Source organism: Diospyros lotus, chromosome 15, assembly GCF_014633365.1.
Source record: "Diospyros lotus cultivar Yz01 chromosome 15, ASM1463336v1, whole genome shotgun sequence".
NCBI classification, from domain to species: domain Eukaryota; kingdom Viridiplantae; phylum Streptophyta; class Magnoliopsida; order Ericales; family Ebenaceae; genus Diospyros; species Diospyros lotus.
Window position 1 is genome coordinate 16,248,310 of NC_068352.1, and position 20,910 is coordinate 16,269,219.

The 20,910-nt window shown below is 35.3% G+C and overlaps 2 protein-coding genes across 5 annotated transcripts; both read left to right on the top strand.

Moving 5' to 3' along the window:
* Nucleotides 1-4,524: 4,524 nt before the first annotated feature.
* LOC127792052 (mitogen-activated protein kinase 20) lies at nucleotides 4,525-14,234 on the top strand. Of its 4 annotated transcripts, none has more exons than XR_008021058.1 (12): nucleotides 4,525-4,692; nucleotides 4,786-5,050; nucleotides 6,023-6,431; nucleotides 6,812-6,939; nucleotides 7,092-7,151; nucleotides 10,368-10,517; nucleotides 10,609-10,764; nucleotides 11,170-11,381; nucleotides 11,480-11,581; nucleotides 12,993-13,162; nucleotides 13,245-13,772; nucleotides 13,934-14,234. XR_008021058.1 is itself a non-coding variant. In XM_052322361.1 (11 exons), exons 2-11 carry the CDS (start codon nucleotides 5,027-5,029, stop codon nucleotides 13,691-13,693), a joined length of 1,860 nt encoding a protein of 619 aa, XP_052178321.1. In that variant the 5' UTR covers nucleotides 4,525-4,692; nucleotides 4,786-5,026; the 3' UTR covers nucleotides 13,694-14,234. The 4 variants fall into 4 exon arrangements, 2 of the variants coding, with proteins under 2 accessions (XP_052178321.1, XP_052178322.1); XR_008021059.1 differs by having other exon boundaries at nucleotides 14,105-14,234; XM_052322361.1 differs by having other exon boundaries at nucleotides 13,245-14,234.
* A 3,228-nt stretch (nucleotides 14,235-17,462) lies between these two features.
* Nucleotides 17,463-20,048, top strand: LOC127792053 (protein FAR1-RELATED SEQUENCE 5-like). Its single transcript, XM_052322364.1, has 2 exons — nucleotides 17,463-19,615; nucleotides 19,704-20,048. The coding sequence occupies exon 1, from the start codon at nucleotides 18,269-18,271 to the stop codon at nucleotides 19,430-19,432; it is 1,164 nt and encodes a 387-aa protein (XP_052178324.1). The 5' UTR covers nucleotides 17,463-18,268; the 3' UTR covers nucleotides 19,433-19,615; nucleotides 19,704-20,048.
* Nucleotides 20,049-20,910: the final 862 nt, after the last annotated feature.

Below are 20,910 nucleotides of genomic sequence, written 5' to 3' on the forward strand. Positions count from 1 at the left end.
GTGGGTGGGTTGAACATTTAATCTTTAGATCTAATGAGATATGGATCTTATTGGTTTTGGGTATGTTGGTCGATGGCCCCTTAGGTTTTGGGTGATTGCCTCTAATCACTGGAAACCACCGGGCATGATGGTCAGTGGGGACTGGCAATGCGTTTTTCACTATTGATTGAAAATTAAAAATTAGATTTATGAAAATTCAACTGTTAAATTTGACTCATTTTTGTGTATATTAATCTCCCTTGTCTTCGAGTTTCTAATGGTAGGCTCTGATCGTGTGAATTCTCGGCCGACAATGATCGCTGGTGACGAAGAATAAAAGAAGAAAAGAGAAAAAAAATATTCTTAAATTTTGCAAATAAAATTATATATTTATTTAAAATTTAAAAAATATAATATATTTATATTATAATAATTAAAAATATAAGATACTATATAGTATATTATTAAGTGTATAATTTAATATAAATTATTGATAAGATGTATGTCAACAATTCATTAATCAAATTTATTGTTTTATTTTAATAGTAAAATTTTAATAAAAAACTTAATTTTATTATTTAATAATCAATTTTATTGAATAAAATATCATAAAATATTTTTTTTTCAAAATCTCAAAATAAATACATTTTCTAGTTTTTTATTTTAAAAAATAGTTTTTCAAAATGACAAAAAAAAAAAAAAAAAAAAACGCACACAAATTTTAAAAAAATTTAAAACACACTTATAACATAAAACTGGAAATAAATTCAAAACTAAAAATCGAAACACGAAAAAGAACACAGCCTAAAAAATTCACTTATCTAGAAAGTTTCGGTAAATATAATTTGACAAAATCTCGCACTACTAATTTAATTTACCCAATTATTCTTTTGTCTTATAATATAAAAATAAATTATATTATTGCTCCCTAAATTTTACATTCTATAAAAAATTAATCATTTTACTTTGGAATTATATTATATTTTATCACCACATCTACTAGACTTTGATTTTTATTAAAATTTAGTCTTTTGACTTTTTTTTATAAAATTTTATTAACAGAATGAGATGTGGTATACATTAATATAAATGATAAAATTAATTTAAATCTTACAATTAAGTAATTTTATAGTTTATATTAATATATATTGCTTCAATTTTCATTTAACAAAATATAAGGAAAAAAATGAGTGAATTTAAAAAAAAAATCAAAAGTTAGTGACTGTGATAATAAAAATTAAAATATAATGATTAATTTAAAAATTAATAATGTAATTCACCACCTGCAATATAAATAATAATATTATTATCTGTAGTGCATTTCTAGGGATCTTATCTGCAATATTTGGAACAGAAAGAGTGAATGATTAAGGAAAGTGACATGAAAATGAGTCCATGGATCAATTGATTAGGATCCCATAAACAAAGTCCTTTCTTAATTACACTAATAGACCTCTTAACCTTTTCTCATCACAACAACCCTTTGGCTTTGTTTGGCTTTCCCACTAATCATTAGTTTTGGATGCCCGGCTGCCAAAGCCCCACTTTGACAGCCAATTTATCATTTTATTAGTGAATCAATCCCGTGGCCACCAAATCATCTCTTATATATATATATATACATATATTCAAATGGTACATTTGTCTTTTTCTTGTGAAATCCACCTCTTAACCCACCATTCATGACTTCAAAAGTCAATAACAAACGTTCTAAAGTGTTAGTTTGGTAATGGGTGGGATCAAAAATATCATCCACAATTCTAAGCCTTTTAACTTTGAATTTTAATTTCGTTACTAATATTTAAATAATCCCATGTTATAAAATTCATAATTAAGTTTAACTAAAATAATTATTAATAGAATTCGAACATGGTACGAGATTCACTGCATATATTAAGAGACGAAATCAATGGCAAAATTAGGATTTTGATTTAGTAGAGGCGAATTTAAATACAAAAATTATAATTTTAAAAATAAAATAATAATAATATTATTAAAAAATAAAAAAAAATTATAATTATTTCTAATGTGACACTACCTAAATTACAAGAATATCCTCACACGCTAGTAGTTTCGCTTGCTATGTGGATTGCCTGAGAGACATGGCAAGCCTACAATTTGAAGCGAAGTCTGCAAAATCTAGTCCAGACTAAGAGACCCGTTCCAACTCGATCGGGGTCCTCGAAAGTCGTGCTCGACCATCTCAGGTTGTATTTCGGGTACCCCATAACGGACTTGCCTATAAAAAGTAAAGATCTTCATCAGATATGACAAGATCTCCATCTCTTACATTTTCTATTACCTGCATTTATTCTATTGATTTGAACGTCAGAGTCTACCTCGGGAGACCCTAGTCTCACTACTCTGTTGTCTTGTAGGTTGTACTCCTAGAGTCCGACATAGCCAAGTCCGAAGTTCTATTCCCAAGGTCCATTTGTCAAGAAGGAACGTGGTGGTCGGTATCAAATACCATCATTAATTTTCTATGACTTTTTCATATTTTGATAACACTATACAATGATCTCATTATCATTTTTAACATATTATTTATCCATTAATTTTCAATCTAATTGTGTGATTAATTTTAAATAATATTTATTATAAAAAAATACTCTTTAAAAGAAAATGTAACGTGTTCTGTTGACGGACAAACTATTTTTCTTCAATCACTTTAGTCTCTAAATCTTTTAAATGATTTAATGTAAAGACGAACTTAAATAAAAGAAAAGGTTTTAAAATTATATATCCCAAAGCCAAAAAGTAAAGAAGGTAATATCCGTATCTTTGATGAGACGAATTGCGGGTGGGTTAGTAATCTCAGGAAGTTGTCTGATTCCTCCCCCACTTTCTCAAGCTTGTCGGGTTTTGGGTGCTCCACCGCACATCTGATTTCGAGGCATCAGCATTGACCTCTCCTTTATTATTTTTTGTATAAATAAATTTGAAACTGAAGTTCGTGCATTGTGTAGAATAATAATAATAATAATAATAATATGTTACTGTTCCTTATTTTGAATGCCATGCCATGCCAAGTCATGGTTACAGATTACACGCCTTCCCCTAACCTACACTGTCCTGTCCTCATAATTTGTCGTCGTGTAGTTATGATATTGATTTCTCTATCTTCCCGTGTCAAATGGTTAGTTCATATATTATTTAAAATAAGTATTATAAAATAAAATTAAAATATTTTTTAAATCAATACATAGAATAATTAAGATAAGAATAAAAATTATTTTAATATTCTTATCAGATTATTTATTAACACCCGTAAAATTTAAAATAAATTTACCTGAAGAAAGAAAAGAGATAAATTTATCCAAAATAATCTTAGCTAAAAAGTCATTATTAAATAAATTTAATAAATATAATAGAAAGTAATTTTATTTAAAATATTTTTTATATTTTATATTTTTTTTAACTGATATTTTAGTCAAGTGAGAGGCCTAGAGCCAATAATATTATTATTCATTAAGTTAAACATGTATAAATAATTTATTTTCTACTTTGGTTGGGGATATATATAGGTGGAACGTTGATGTCCAAACCTACAAGGTTTCAGCCACCCAACGAATAGAACTGCCCAACCATTCTCTCTCCCCTCTATAAGCACATTATTACACGTGTGCATTGACTCTTCTGCCCTCACTTTAGAAAATATATTAAAGCCTAATGCCTAAGGGGACGGTAGAAGCCGTCCTAGGCCAACGCCACAGGTAGAACATGGATTTATTTCAAAGCAATTAATTTATTTAAAATGGCAGTAAGTTTGAAACGGCAACTTCATTTTTTAACAATAAAGTATATATTTAAAAGATCCTAAAAGTTTATTTTATAAAATTAATAATATTAAAATAACAATAAAATTATTATGGCTTAATAATAAACTAAAGGATAAAAATGTTTTTTTACTTGATTTCGTAGAGTTTCACAAAACCCAAATATTTGAAAAGAAAAAAAATTCCAAATATGTGTAAGACTAGAGACCCCTTTTGTGTAAATGCACGTGGTTACATATATTATTCAATTCAATAAATTTATCGAAGTGAGATGAGTGATCAAATGAAAAATTACTTTTAGTTCTTTTATACTTGACAAATATAGATTACATTATATGGAAGACATAATAAATTGACTTTTCACCTAATGAACCAACTCCTTATAACAAATTCACAATATAATATATATCATTAAAACTTGCTACCGTAGTCTAATTCGATGTGTGTGTGTGTGTCAAATTCGATGTCGCAGCATGCAATTATGGGTCAAATAAATATTAATATTAAATTTTAAAATTCAACCAAACTCTAAATGAGTTGAGAAATACATTAAATGTTCAAATATTTCTCGTAGTGGGGATAGAACGGAACTGACATGGCTCAGTTTACGTTTCCATGAAACAGGCCGGTAATGTTAGAATTCGTTCAGTAACAGTCACTCAATCTCCCCGCCAAAAATGCCCCCCGAACCTCTCGTAATTACTTCCACTGCCACTTCGTTCGGTAGCTCATCTGTCCCCACCGTATAAATATACGGTGCGGATAAGAAATACACTTTACCACCATTTTCTCCATAGATGCCCTAGATTCGTGCCCCCCAACGCTCTCTCTCTCTCTCTCTCTCTCGCTCTCGCTCTGTCGGTGTTCAGATCTATCCAGCTTCAACTCTAGCTCTTAAGAGCAGTTAGGGTTTCTTCAGATCCACAGAGCTTCGGTGAGATGTATACTTGTGTATAATTGGTTAGATGTATGTACATATTTATGTAGAGATAGGTTTGATTATGGCGGTTGGTTGGAGTTTGAGCAGGTGTTGATGCGTTGTCTGTGATTGTTGGAGGGGCCCGGGTGATGTTGCGGCGTCGTTTTGCTGGCCGGAGAGGTTTTGGCGGTGGAATGCGCGAGGGATCTGGTTAGGTTTGTTTTGTATCTGAAGAATTCGATTGTCCTTGGAGTCGAGGTCTCTGGGGCCAATGTGGCTAATTCTCTTCTGAATTGGTATAAGAGTTCAGTTTGGAGTACTGTTTTTTGTGAAGTTCTTGATAGAAAGAATGCAGCAAGATCACCGGAAGAAGGTGAGGGTTCATTTCCTTCGAACTTCAAAGCATTGATTGATGATTGCTTGACTGATATCGATGTGAGACGAAATAAAAGGGGCGACCTTTGTGTGAAATTAGGCTGTTAGATTGTTCGATGTGGTTGTTAGCCCGGATACGATGTTTAGCATACGGTGGACTAAACGAAATTGATTCAATTTTGGAGGAACATTTTGATTTTCTTTTAATTCTTTTTTCTCCCCCTTAATCATTCTGTTAGTCCTTTTCCCTCAAAGAACGGGATTTCCACCCTGTTCTGGAAAAGAGATAAATTCCTTATTAATTATCCTGATTTTTTTCCATACATTTTTATCCTGTTTACCCGCTTGTTTCCTGGGCTGTAGTTTCTTTTCCTGTTTTGGATAAAATTTCCTTGAATGTCGTTTCTTGTCTTATAGATAGACCTTTCTTGTCTATTCTCCTTGTCTATATTTTATATTACTGTCACAATAATTCTGACGTGTTCATTTACCAAAAAAAATTCATCTTCTTTGAGGGTTCGGAACGATAAAATTTATGAGGACTGGCTTATAAGAAGAACTGCTAGGAGTAAAATTTTCAGAATAGATGAGAGCCGATCAGGTGTTGATAGTTATTTGTTTTAAAGGGTTATATTTATTTCCCTTTTCCCTAAAATATCATGAACTTCCTTGTTCTTTTCATCTGGTCATGTTATAAGCTATAGATTTCTATAGAAGAAGATGTGTAACATTAACTTCATTAATATGTTTTTCTTATTTAAGAGGTTAAACTGTACAAGGGCATCCGTAACTGAAATAATTTTGGTTGTGTACAATTGTATTTGTTTTCTACTCTTCTCTGTTCATAACTACTAGCCTCTTGTTCTTCTTCCACCCCCCCTCCCTTCTCTGGGTATATGTCCAGCGTGTAGTGAATTGATGATTAATTGGGTGCCTGGCTATCTGATCTGACATTGTTTTCCTTTTGCAGAATTCTTCAGAGATGGATTTCTTCTCTGAATATGGTGATGCCAATAGGTATAAAATCCAGGAGGTTATAGGGAAAGGCAGCTATGGCGTTGTTTGCTCCGCTATTGACACCTATACTGGTGAAAAAGTGGCAATAAAGAAAATCCATGATATTTTTGAACACATCTCCGATGCTGCTCGAATACTTCGCGAGATTAAGTTGCTCAGACTTCTGCGGCATCCAGACATTGTTGAAATTAAACACATTATGCTTCCACCTTCAAGAAGAGAGTTCAGGGATATTTATGTTGTTTTTGAGCTGATGGAGTCAGATCTTCACCAAGTCATTAAAGCCAATGATGACCTGACCAAAGAGCATTACCAGTTTTTCCTTTACCAGTTGCTACGTGCTTTGAAGTATATTCACACAGGCAAGCACTCCCTATATTATACTGCCACTTTTTTGGCTGTGTCTCTATTCTCTGATTAAAATTGCTGCATAATAATGTGAATAATTAGCCAGATTAGCTATGGATGGAAGGAGGCATAGGAATAATTATGTTCTTTTGTTAATTTTTTAGCTGAGTACATCATTCAATTGCCATACTAAGCTAATTTGTTTATTAACTGATTGAACTTGTATTCTTCCTTTACTGTTAACTTCTTTCATGCAATTGAGAACCTTGATTTTTTTAATCATTATTTAATTGGTATTTCCTCGCATGGCTTTCAAGTGGTTTGCATGTAGTGGGTTGTGGGTTTGCCTTTGTGGAACGGTCAACATATTTAACAGTTTGCTACTTGGCTGCAGCAAATGTTTATCATCGGGATTTAAAACCAAAGAATATATTGGCAAATGCTAATTGTAAGCTCAAAATATGTGATTTTGGCTTGGCAAGAGTTGCATTCAATGATACACCTACAACAGTATTTTGGACGGTAAGCAATTTAGTAATTTGACACTTGGATATGCTGCCATTAATCTCCATGAATATGCTACTATCAAACTCCATTCTTATTTATGTTTTTGGTAGAGTATGCTTGTGGGATTTTGATAGTTTTCCCCTTTTCTATATGTCATGTATATACAGGATTATGTTGCTACAAGGTGGTATAGGGCTCCAGAACTGTGTGGATCATTCTACTCAAAAGTATGATATTAGATCCTTCACTCTGAACCTATTTGGATCTAAAAACTGAAAATAATTTACATTTCTTGTTTTTGAAGCTTGTAATATTTGACTTGCTGCATATTGTCCTTATATTTTCACTAGTATTTATCATGCATATCCTGCTCAGTTTTGGATTTGCATCCTTGGTCATATCTTGATACCTTTTAATGAGAATATTAGTTTTTCTATTGTTCATCCATTTATAACTTGGGTGTAGTTATGTGCTTGGATTCTATGTGAAGTGGCTGGTGATTAATCTTTTTCTTATTCATGAAATGTTAATCCATACCTTTTCATGCTTTACCTTGACATGACCTTTGAACTTCTAAAATCCTGTACAATTTTCTCCCATCTTGGGAGGACTGTTATCCATTAGCATGCATGACAACCCTGTCTTGGTTTGAATGTGTTGGGTCCTAATTTGGAAGTTTATGCTTGGAATCTTGGGTATAGACGTAGGAATGATGAACCTGACTGCAACTATCTGTTAGTTCTTTTAGGAGAATTTCTGTGATTGTTATTTATAATATCATAGCTGGGCAGTTGATCTTGTGGGATTGGGGCACTGCATTGCAGTGCTAGAAATTGTTGTGGACATAAAGACATAAGATTATCTTACATACGATATAAAATTAACATGAAATGTTGGGTAATCAGGTATCAATATGCGCAAATTACATGCCTCTACAATGACTCCAGAATATCGTATATTTTCCTTTGTACAATAGAGATTTTGTGTTCCAGCCCGCTGGGCCCCCACCCCGGGGGGGGGGGGGGGGGGGGGGGGGACTCCAGGTTGACTTGAGTGCTTTTGCATGAAATTGATAACTCTTTTGAGTGGCCTAAGCTTCCACTTTTAGGGTGGGGGTGGGTTCTCTCCCTTCTTTTTGGAGGGGGGGGGGGGGGGGGGGGGGAGATTGCATTGGAAGGCATGAAAATGACAATGATTTGCTTTTTGGGGAACAGAACCTAAATGAAATAAATGAATGACTGCACTTTGGCTTATTTCCTTCCATTTATACAAACAATAACAACATACCAAGCCTTTATCCCATTATGTGGGGTCAGCCTTCCATTTGAGCAGTGAAATGAAACTTTTCAAGAAAAGTAGGTAAGCAAAGGAACATTCATGAGAAATGAAAACAACCCCAGAAAGCTGCCAAGCACCGAACCACAAGTTTGAGCTTTCTTGTGTAACGCCGTTTTACTGCTTATGCTCTACATATTCAATCTTGTTAGAAGGCAAAGTATCTGAATTATTTTTGTCAACATTGACTTCTGCTGCTTGTTTTATTTTAGAAATCACCCCCGGTGGGAAAAAAAAAACCAACTCTCAAATAAGCTGTCAAAAAGAGGAGAAACCCTGTATTAAGAAAAACCATAATTTCTTACATCAAAAGCTCATCCTAAAATTTGGGGTTTGGGGGGAGGGGGAGGGGGCGTGCGAAGGGGGTCTTTGGAGAACCACAATTCCTCATTAAACTACAAGAAAGAGGAAGAAAATAGTTGAGTCTCAATATCCTCAAAATGTCTCATATTCCTTTGGGCCAAAGGTGCCATATCTTTAAAAACAGTTAGCCTCCAGCCATGAAGATACATTCTGCTTTGGCAATCCCAGTTTCAAAAGCTAAAAATGTCTGTAAGAAAGCCGACACATTGACTGCAAATCAAATAAAGGAACTTACTCAAAATAGGATAATGATTGATGTATTAGCAAAGTGCACCAAGTGCCTTTGCCGAGAGGGAAAATTTCCCCTTATTTAAAAGTCAAAAGGGGAAATTTTCCCTCTTGGTGAAGGCCACATCTATCAATGTTCCCCAAAATATCTTGACCTGCTGTACAATGCCATTCCTCTTACAACTGCACTGATGAAGCATAACTGGACCCCTCTTAATTAATTATCAAAGGTGAGAATAGAATCAATCAAGGATTTCCACAGGAAAAATTAGGATATCTCATCCATATCAAAGTCATGGTTACAATAAGACATTGTCTTCAATGATGATGAAAAAAAGAAAAGAAAAGAGGTCTCTAACCCTAAGTTTGGATTTTCAACAAAATGGGAAATAGAAAGGGAATAAAATTACTTATATATATGCATATTCACACATACATTAGAACATTTATTTCTTTTCCTTTTCATTTCCCTGATAAATACCTGTTCTAAATGTAGTATAAGTTTATTCTTGTTTTTTAGTTCTCTTTGTGGCTTTGAAGGTTTGTCTTCCATCATTTATTTATTTAAAAAGAAAGAATCTAGCTAATTATGTTCGGGCATGTGGGTTGAGGTTGGAGCAATAAAGATGTCAATTCTGAGCAGATCCGGAAGATTTACATATACACCTGAGTCATGAAAAAATTTGAATTTCATCTTGAAATCATCCAATTTAAGTATCATTCTTAAATAATAATCTGATTACAAATGTAAAAATATCCTCTTATCTCACTATGAATGTGAACATGATATTTATGTTTTTAGACACTTGAATGATAGAAGATACTCCTTTTTGTTATGTGATGAAATCAAAGGATCATTTACCTTGAAAATTTTCTTGAAAAAATGACAAAGAAATTACAGTGTCCTGTTGTACTAGAGTTGAAGCAAGTGGATGAAATGGAGAAAGTTTGCAATAGAAGAGGGAGAGGAAAACAAAAGAAAACTTAGTGGGAAGCCCTTAAACACAACATATAATATAACCTTGTGGAGGATGTAACAATAGATAGAGATGGGTGAAGGTCTATAATTCCAACCCCACCTAATGGGATTAAGGCTTGTGATTGTTGGTTTTTACATCTGAACTATGAAAGTTGGTTCATGATCCTGTTAATGGGATGTGACTAGGACTTTTTCTTGAAATCAATCCTGACAAATAGGGAAACCAAGACTGCACTCTGGTCACTGACTGAACTTGTAATACTTTAATTGCATATTCTTGGTTTATACCAAATCGCACAGTTCACTTGCCTCAGGTGTATCAATTACTATATTAGGTTACATATTAATGTTGTGATTCAACTGTTCAAGCTGAGCTTTATTTAATTTCTTCTCATTCAGTCTCCACGCAAGGCACTACATTCAATTTTTTGTTGTTATATTTAGCATATCCTCTTATTATTAAGATAAGCGTGTTATTTTTTTATACTTGTGTACTTTCTTTTATTTAGTATCTGTTCTTCTTTTGGCACTTATGCAGTACACACCTGCAATTGACATATGGAGTATAGGCTGCATCTTTGCTGAGGTTTTAACAGGGAAACCACTGTTTCCCGGAAAAAATGTCGTTCACCAGCTGGATTTGATGACAGATCTTCTTGGCACACCTTCAATGGATACCATTTCACGGGTATGGAGTCACTGAGTGCAGGACCTCAGATAACTGCTCTATTCTAAACCTTTCTTTTATATTGGGAATCATTTTTTGCATTTTGTCTCAGGTTCGAAATGACAAGGCTAGGAGATACCTTACTAGCATGAGGAAAAAACAGCCTGTACCCTTCACACAGAAATTTCCTAATGCAGATCCTTTAGCATTACGACTATTGGAAAGGCTACTTGCTTTCGATCCAAAGGACAGGCCAACTGCTGAGGAGGTTTGATTAGCTTAGAACTTCCATTGTACATATTTTTCTCTGGGCTAGGAGACACCTTATTAGTAATGTACTATCATGAGTAAAAACAGTCAGTACCTGTGTACAATACCACTTCCATTTTACATGCTTTCCTATGGCCTCCTTTGATACTTATCTTAGTAGCCCCCCGCCCCCCCCCCCCCCCCCCCCCCCCCCCCCCCCCCCAAAAAAAAAAAAAAAAAAACCAAACACAAACCACAAAAAAAATAAAAGAAAGAAACAAAAGAAAAGGAAAAGTTTATAGATGGTAGAGTAATATTAGCTTTTTTATTGGTAGCTCTCTATTGCTTTATGAATTTGATCAGTTAACTTCCTATGGTACTACTAAGAGCTAGAATATGTTTTCTAAATTTGGTATTTTATCAGGCATTGGCTGATCCTTACTTCAAAGGACTAGCAAAAGTTGATAGGGAGCCATCTTGCCAGCCAATTACGAAAATGGAATTTGAATTTGAGAGGCGTAGAGTTACAAAGGAGGACATGCAGGAATTAATTTTCTGTGAGATACTAGAATACCACCCTCAGTTGCTCAAGGACTACATGAATGGAATAGAGAGGACTAATTTTCTCTATCCAAGGTTTTATTTTCAGTTTCTGTTCATGTTGAATAGGTCTATCCTTTAAAACTGCTGTTGAGCTCTGTTCTCCCCCCTTATTCAGTTGGTGTTGTGTGTAGTGTTGTTGATCAGTTTCGGAAGCAGTTTGCTCATCTTGAAGAAAATGGTGGTAAAAGTGGGCCAAGTGTTGCACTTGAGAGAAAGCATGTATCCCTCCCAAGGTAAAAATGTCACTACAATTTCTCAGCTCATTTCTGTGCCTTTACATTCTCAATTTTTTTATCTTCTCTATGTGTGTATTGAGTATCAAGTTGGCTGAGCATAAAATCTGTTTGGATTATAAAGGATTTGGAGAAAAAATGAAGAATTTGGAAGGGAAAATTTCAAGTTCATCTTGTTTGAATTATTTTTCAAGTGAAGAGAGGTGGATGGGTGACTGAGGAGCTGCAGTCTGGGTTTGGTTTTTTACCCCGTCAGAATTGGGAGGAAATGGATGGGAAGTGAAGTTTTTGTTATTCAAATAATTTTTAAACCAGTAATATCCTCTATTTTTTTTAAGGATCAGTTTAAAAGTTGATTTTTACAGTTCCTTCCCTTTATATTCCACTGGCTAACCAAACAAAAGAAGGAAAAGTTTATTTTTCTGGTTACCCAACCAGTAGGAGGGATATCCCCTTCCATTTCCCTTGAAACCTATACTACACTTACCCTTTCCTCCATCCAAAAATATTGTAAAGAGTTATAATTGTCTATATGGCATTCCAAATGGACTTCTGTATGAACATATATAATAGAGGAGAAAGTGGGTGATGTGGATCAACATCTTTAACTTAGTCAGTGCAGTACTTCGGGTGCATGGTGCCCATGTTATAATAAAGGTATCATAGACAATGCTGTCCATTAGTGGTAAAAGATTGTTTAACTCTTGTAATTGATACAACTGTATTCTTTGTAATTGGTGACTGGCAGGCATATACATGAAATGTTTGGCAGGAAAACGTGAATGCATATGAAATTTATTATACTTTCTACCTGCATTTACTTGTTTAGGGATCTTATCATAGGTTCATCAAATCATATAAGTTCAGAACAAATGCATGCACAAGCTTTTTGAGCAAGCCATACTAAAAATGATGATGTAACATGAAAAACAGTTAGTTTAAGCAGGAAGGCCAACAAAGGAATTAACAATTTTAATGCATGACGTATATAACACAATTTTTAAACGCAGAAGTATGTTAGATGCTGCAACTCAGATGTAATGATATACCAGCAAGTAGTTGTGATAAGAGTGTACTTCTTGTCTTATTATCATACAAGTCTATGCATGTCTTGAATGCAGGTCTGAGAGCAAATGAATGACAAGTCTACTTTGACAAAATGGCTACTCAAAAGAATAACATTAACTGGGAAAGATCTGTAGTAAAGAAAGTGGTGCACAGAATAAATGATTCATCCTGTTCAATTATGCTTCAGTTATCAGTAATCTGAGTGATGTTCCTTGTTTTCCATGATCAATAATCTTGCTGTGCCCTTATGGGATATTAGGGTTCAAGTTGTTCTGGTCTGCCAGCCAGCAATTAGATGGTTCCTGTTTCCTATTTCATGTCTGTGGCATGTGAATGAGTGCAGGTCCACTATCGTACACGCAAGTGCAGTCCATCTAAAAGAACAAGCAAATGTTTCTACCTTGAAAGATCGGCAAATTTTGGATCCCTTGTGGAATAAGAATTCTGGGGATGAAGATGAATTCCCCGGAAATCTATCAAGAAATTCACAGGCTCCGCAGAAGAAACCTTTGGGTACTTGTTGTTTCTTCCACTTGCACTGCTTGTTACCATATTTGTTCTGTTCTAATAATTTGAACCTTGTCTGCTTTTTTAGCCAAACCAGGGAAAGTTGTGGGCCCAGTTGTACCATTCGAGAATGGAAATGTTGCAAAAGAAACTAGTGACCCTAGAACGGTAAACAGAAACGTAGTCCAACATCCCCAGTCCATCCCTCCAGCATTCTGTTGCAGGAGTGGCGCTCGGAAACTGGAAAGATCTACAACTGAGACAGAAAAGGATTTGTCTTCACAGGAAAAACAAGTTGGCATGCCTGCTAAATTGACCCCAGACGTGTCTATCAGCATTGACAACAACCCATTTTATATGACACGTGTCGGGGTGACAAAGGTGGACCAAGTTGATGACAGGATAGCCATTGACACAAATTTGTTGCAGGCTAAACCCCAGTATGCCGGAATTACTCCTGCTGCTGCAGCAGCCGCAAGTGCAGCTGCTCATCGAAGGCTAGGGACGTTTCAGTACGGGTTTTCCAAAATGTATTAGATAGAGCAAGATAAAAAAAAGTGGGTGTTATCTGTTATGGAGGACCACCTGGAGTACACCATGTTCTGCACAGAGTAAGGTAAGCTGTTTCTCGTAAGTTTTGTACAGAAAGCTGAGTTCCCTTGTCCAAGGTACCAATATTCCCGGGTTATCTTGCAGCGTAGATGTATTATGCTCTAGTGAAACACCCTAACTTCAGTTAATTTCTCTCTTTCTCTAACCCTATCTGCCCCTCTCCAGAAATTCTCGACGGCGAAGAAGAGACCATAGCTGTGTTGACCTGTAAATATGAGACTAGCCTAGCCTGCTCCTTAAGAATAAAGAATCGTTCATATTTTCTGTGTTCTATTGGAGGGTGGGTCCTTTTATGGATTGTGTTTATAATTATATATACATGTGCAAACAACGCAGGATCTTTCATCGTGACTGAGTCGGTGCTGTTGGTAATGTTAGATGGGATTAATGGTGTGTCTGGAACAGATGTTTGGTTTTTCTTCACTTAAATCAGGCTGCATGGGTCGATTCTCGGCCCTTTAATTTCTCTCTGTTGATTCCTAATCTTCCTTGGTCGTCTGCAATGGCTTTCTGACACTCTAAATATTACAATTAGAAGACCTAAAAATTGAAAGATAATAATTATAAATTTGGAAAGAAATAACATTACAAGAGAGAGAGAGAACAGATGCCTCACAGCTTTGTTGGGAGTCACCGTAATGGATGGATGGAGTGGAAAATTTTTGCGTTTGAGAGTGAGGATGCAAGAAATATCCCGTCGAATTCATATGACTTGACTTGGACAATAGCCGAGTCTTCTTCTAGATGATGACGGGGCTTGTGAATTGGGGACGCACCTTGAATCTTGCAAAATAAGTTGTCAGGACTATCCGTTGGTGGCTCTGGAGAATATAACCAGAGTACGGGATCTTGAGCTGTAAGGTAGGAGGGAGGAGGAGGTTGAAGGCATCGATATGTGTCGTAGGGGCTGATATTTATAGGCTTCGGATTCCTCGCCCGTGATTGGATTTGGCTCCCTTCCTCCATATGACACTCTGATTCATAAACATATCAATTTTCACTGCCTATGGGATGGGAACATTGTCGATACCAAGCGTCCTCTCTATCTATATTTCGCGCGATGCATCAGAATTAGTGGGGGGGGGGGTGAAAAGTAATAAAAATTCATTAAGAACGTTTCTTCATGTTTCAGAGAGGCAAAGAGCAATGGAAATTGATGGTGTAAACGGAGGACGTTAAATAGTAAATTACCATTATACCCTTTTAATGGAAACACCTTCCACTCCGTTTCATTTTATTCAGTTGCTATCGCCTCCCCCCCTCTCTCTCTCAAAACGATTTGAGAAATGAAATGAGTGGTTGTTCTATTCATTTCTATTTATTCCCTTGTTCCAAACGGACTACCAGGGAACTGTTTTGAGTTTAAGTTTAACTTTGGCTCACTCAACTAAGTTTGACAACTGCTAGTTCCATTTATTATCAAATATTAGTTACCACTTGAGCCATTTTTAGAAAAAAAAAAAAAAAATCTTTTTTCTTTTAATTCAAAATAAGCAATGATTCATTACTAAAACTGCAAGGAGCCCTACAAACACCAAAGAAAGAGTAGATTCTAGTAATGTATCACGTCAAACCTGAGAGTCTAAAATATACTAAAATGTTACTGTTTTTCCTAACATGCCAGATATTCTTAAACCACAACTCTCTAATTCAATAAGAATAGAACAAAGACGGGTGACCATATAGACCATATGATTTAATCTCTATGTTGTATTGACTCATTTAACAAGTTAGTTGAACTCCCATAAAAGTCACACTTGCTTCAATTATCTAAATTAGATGTGAATTATTCATCAAATGTAATTCCAAAAGTATTACCCTATAATTCACAAACAACAAATACAAAATCATTCGAGTTAGTAATAAATTGAATAGAAACATTTTAAGAAAATATTACTTGCATCAGGAATTGAATATAAGATGTGAAGGGTTTAGAGCCACCGCATGCTATTGAGCCAATGTTTCACTCGCTTTTTTTTATAATTAAATTTAAGTTAACTAAAATCTAATTTAATTAGAATTTAAATAACATGATTTATAATGAAAGAGCATCCAAACAAAAAAGATAAATAAATGATAAAGAGATACATTTCTAAGTGATAGAAATCTCCATACAAATGACTCAAACTTGATAAATGAAAAGCAATTTACTCTAATCTATTTGTATGAATTTCCCCCTCACCCCCCCCCCCACCCCCACCCCGCCCAAAAAAAAAAAAAAAAAAAACATTTTTCAAACTAGATTTTTTTTTTCCATATTGTATCCTTTAATAACAATGTGTTTATCCTTGTACATAACGTAAGTAAACTTAGTGTAAACTATAAAGAAGTATCTAAAAAATACAAAAATCAATTTGGTTAACGGATAAAATGTGGTATTACCTTGAGGGGTTAGGTGCTAATGCCACCACGTTTTGACATACTAAAAAAAGGGTTAAATATAAGTTTATCCTACCAAAGAATAAATTTGATGATGTGAAATCATTCACTAAATTATTTGTAGATCATGACGTAATAGTTGATTATGGATGGATCCACGTTAAAGGTTGTTGGAGAATTGAGCCTAGAGGTTGACACTTATAAGACAAGGGTTAGAACTACCAGGGGCACTTTAGGAATTGCCACGCTTGAATCAGTAGCACATTTGATAGAAAATAATTGATGAAAATTAAAAAAACATAAAGAAAAGTATGAGAACGACAGAGTTACGATTGTCGAGAGATCATGAGATATAAGACACGAGAGATATGATGTCAAATATGAATTGTGAGATTCCCAACTCTAAACTATGTGAAATCAACTATCTAAAATAAAAATGGTCTCCATAGGTTGCCCAAGGCCTTTATTTATAGACTAAGTAGTATGTGTCTCGCTAGAACTTTGAATGGCAATCAACTTATCATTGAGTTGGTCTTGTTTCCTTAATAAGCCTTAGAAGCAATCAACTCATCATTGAGTTGGTTTTGTTTCCATAATAAGCCTTTTCTTCTAATTCCACTTGTCGTCTTGATATATATAGGTTTTATTTAAAGGATTATGCTACTTTACTCGAATTGGTTGACGCACGGGATGACTGAAAGGATAAATTGTGATATTTTGAGGATGTAAATATTGCGACATTTTGTTAAAATTTTGGTGACAGAAAAGGCGAACTCTTTGAAGTCCGCCCCACATTAAGTCTCTCTCTCTCTCTCTCTCCACCGTGCTCTCTATCGACAATCGATAGCAAAACGATCGCTGAAGTTCTTTTGCCGCCAGTTGCTCACAGACGTCGCATGGTACCTCGTCGCCTTCTCCAGCAAACACTCACGCCGGTATAGCCATCAACAACGACAATGTCAGACCCAAGTTAACTTCTTCCTTTATTTTCTATATATGGATGCTTGTATTACAAATTATGTATTTCGTTCAACATAACAAACCCTACCCATCTATTAATGGATGCCACATTGTTGAAGTCTGCCTGGATGAAGTCTTGGTGGACTTCATAAGGGATGAAGTTCGCCGATGAAGCTCGCCGGATATCATCTGGCGAACTTCATCCCATATGAAGTCCGCCCAGGCTTCATATTGGATGAAGTCCACCCGTCTGCCTGCCTGAACGAAGCCAAATTTTTAATATACTTTTTTCCATCCAATTTTGATTTTTGATGTTTTGAAATTTGATTCAATTCTTCTTGCGTTGAATAGGAGATCAATTTCCATATTGTAATGAAGAGAACGTAGTTGCCTAGGACAATGAGATTGAAGTAGGGGTGGACAATGAATGCATATCAGAGGCCAGTGAGATCGTCGTGCCTATGGTTGGGATGAAGTTTAGAGACAACAACAAGATTTTTGAATTGTGCAAAACATATGCTTATAGTGTGGGTTTCCTTGTTAGGAAAAGATCTTCAAGAAAAAATGATGAAGGGTTGTTGAAGTATGTGACATTTGTTTGTAGTCGAGAAGGTTAGAAAACTGGGGATACAAACAGTTCTTTGAGGCCTCAACCAACCATTCGAACAAGGTGTTTTGCTAGGCTGACAGCAACGACAGATTTGAACAGAGCATGGCATGTTACCAAAGTCATCTTGGAGCATAATCACCCTACAAGTCCTTCAAAATCCAGGTTTTATTGATGTAATCGACAATTGACTAAAAAGGTGAAACGAAAACTTGAAGTCAATGACATAACTGATATTCCAATGCACAAGAGTTACAACTCAACTGTTGTTGAAACGTGTGGATATGAGAATCTGCCATTTATAGAAAAGTATTGTCGAAATTATATTTGATTAGATTAGGCGATTAAGACTTGGGGATGGTGATGCAACTGCGATACAAGCCTACTTTACAAAAATGTAAGCCCAATGTCCTAGTTTTTTCTTTAGTTTGGATTTGGATGATGATTGTCGACTGAAGAACGTGTTCTGGGCCGATAATAGGTGTAGACAAACATACAAGAAATTTGGCGATGTTGTAACATTTGATACGACGTACTTGACTAATAAGTACGACATGTCATTTGCCCATTTTGTTGGTGTCAATCATCATGGACAGTCGACGTTGTTTGGATGTGGGTTAGTATCCAATGAGGATACTATAATTTTTGTTCGGTTGTTTTGGATTTGGCTTGAGTGCATGGAGGGTCAAGCCCGTGCTGGTATAATAATTGATCAAGATAGGGTCATGCAAAATGCCATTCAAATTGTTTTTCCGAACACAAGGCAAAGATGGTGTTTATGGCACATATTGAAGAAGTTGCTTGAAAAATTTGGGGGCCACGCTCACAAGGCTGCAATACTTTCCGCCATGCATGAAGTTGTTTACAAATTAGAAACCCTTGAAGAATTTGAACGGGGTTGGATTTCATTCATTAGCATGTATACATTATATGATAATGAGTGGTTGTTTGGGCTATTCAATGAAAGATGCCTTTGGGTACCTTGTTATTTGAAAACAAGTTTTTGGGCTGGGATGTCAACGATGCAACGAAGTGAGAGTATGAATGCATTTTTCAATGGATACGTCACCTCAAAGACTTTGTTGAAGCAATTTGTTGAACAATATGAGCAAGCTTTGAGGTGTAAGATTGAAAATGAGGTCCAAGCAGATTTTAAGTCCTATTCACAGATGGTACCATGCGCAACTCAATATAGTATAGAGAAACAATTCCAGGAGATTTACACAATCTCAAAATTCAAAGAATTTCAAGAAGAGCTCACTGGAAAAATGTATTGTGATATTATCTCAGCCGAAGTTGGGTGTCATGGAACTACCTATGAAGTCGAAGAAGACATCATACTCCACAAAACAAGAATGAATAGAAAGAGATTTACAGTTATGTTTGAGGGAGAGAAGTGTCACATTGATTGCAACTGTCACTTGTTTGAATTTCAAGGGATAGTCTATAGTAATGCTCTTTTGGTATTGATTCGAAATGGTGTGACATTGCTTCCTGATCATTATATCTTCAGGAGATGGAAGAGAGATGTTCCTAGAGCATATAGAAGGGTGAAGATAAATTACAATGGTTGGGTTACCACTCCTAAGCAGGCACGATATGATCAATTGCATGGTTTATTTGACGAGGTGGCAAATTTGGTGATAGATGATGATGAACGCACTCGTAATTTAATGGAGTTGCTTCAAAATGAGCTGAAAGACTTAACCATTTCATGACTGATAACAAGATGTGGTAGTAATCCCCTATCCCAAGGCAGTGTTCAAATCACCTTCGATTGTCCCGAAGGTGCAAGGACATCATTTGGTCCCATTTTAGATCTGCATTGCATGATAACCAAGGGAGCTCCAAGAAAACTTCGTAAGAAGGGGATATTGGAAACGAGGTCCAAGAAAAGCAAGGTATGTTTACAACTCTATTTTAGGTATTTGTTATGTACTTGTACTATCAAATGTTCGTATATAATGGCTAAGACTATTTTTTGCCTAGGTACCTTTGAATAAAAGTAAAGGAAAGATGACAATTCAAAAGGAAACACAACCAACTGAATGCCTAACACAAGCATCAGTCAAAAATGCGCAAACCCCACTTACTTACTCACAACAGTTGATGGTGCATGAATTATGGAATGGGTCAACCATTTATACCTACCCATGTGCCACCCCGACGTCTCGAGGAAGATGAGAGGTGATAGGATCACAATCTGGAGATAGCAATAACTTATGATTTCATGACAAATTTGTGTCAAATGTAATTTTCATAATAGTAAGCTTGTTGATGCATGACAAATTTGTGTCAAATGTAAATCTCCAAATGATGCATACGACTGCTTAGTACTTCTCATTTTTTTTTTCTATATGGTGCACTTTCGGTTATGCAAATGGTGAATGTGATACAGAATGGGATGTCTGCCCAAAATGTTTGGGGGACTTGCATTTTGGCGAACTTCATCGAGGATGAAGTCTGCCAAAATGAACAAAAGCCTGCCCGGTTTAAAATGCTACATTATTTTTTTACAAAAATGTCAATGTCTCAGTTTACAACCTTACTGTTAAAGCAAACACGAGGAGAAGAGTAAATACAAAAGGTTTAAAATGCTACATTACTTTTTTTACAAAAATGCCAATGTCTCAGTTTATCAATCAGACATGATTGCAAAACAATACTCACAAAAGTAAAATACAACAGCTAACTAGAAAAAACAATGAAAATTATACGGAACTATTAAAACACAATACAATAGTATAACTTACACCTATCTAACTAATTCAGCTATAACACAACCAGCAGACCAAACATCTATGGATGCGGTGTACTTGGTAGTCCCAAATATATGCTCAGGTGTTCGATAGTATTTGGAGTAGCTGTAAGATATAAGTACATGCACCACAAGCAAAACAATGTCAACTGAGATGCAAATTACAAACCGACACTTTGGCATTCCCAAAGTCGCATAATCCATTTTGCCAAAGGTTTTGACTAACTTGGAATATTTTCTTGAACATTCATGTCATTGGACGACACCTAAATAACTTTCCGTCTCAAACAAATTATTAGTTGGAATTCATGACATACACAATGAATGAATAAATATACCTTAACATAAACAATATAGTCAACCACTACAAGAAACAAGCACATAAAACAATAAGACAATGGGCTCAGTTTTTGGTTTATGAGACACACCATCCAAACA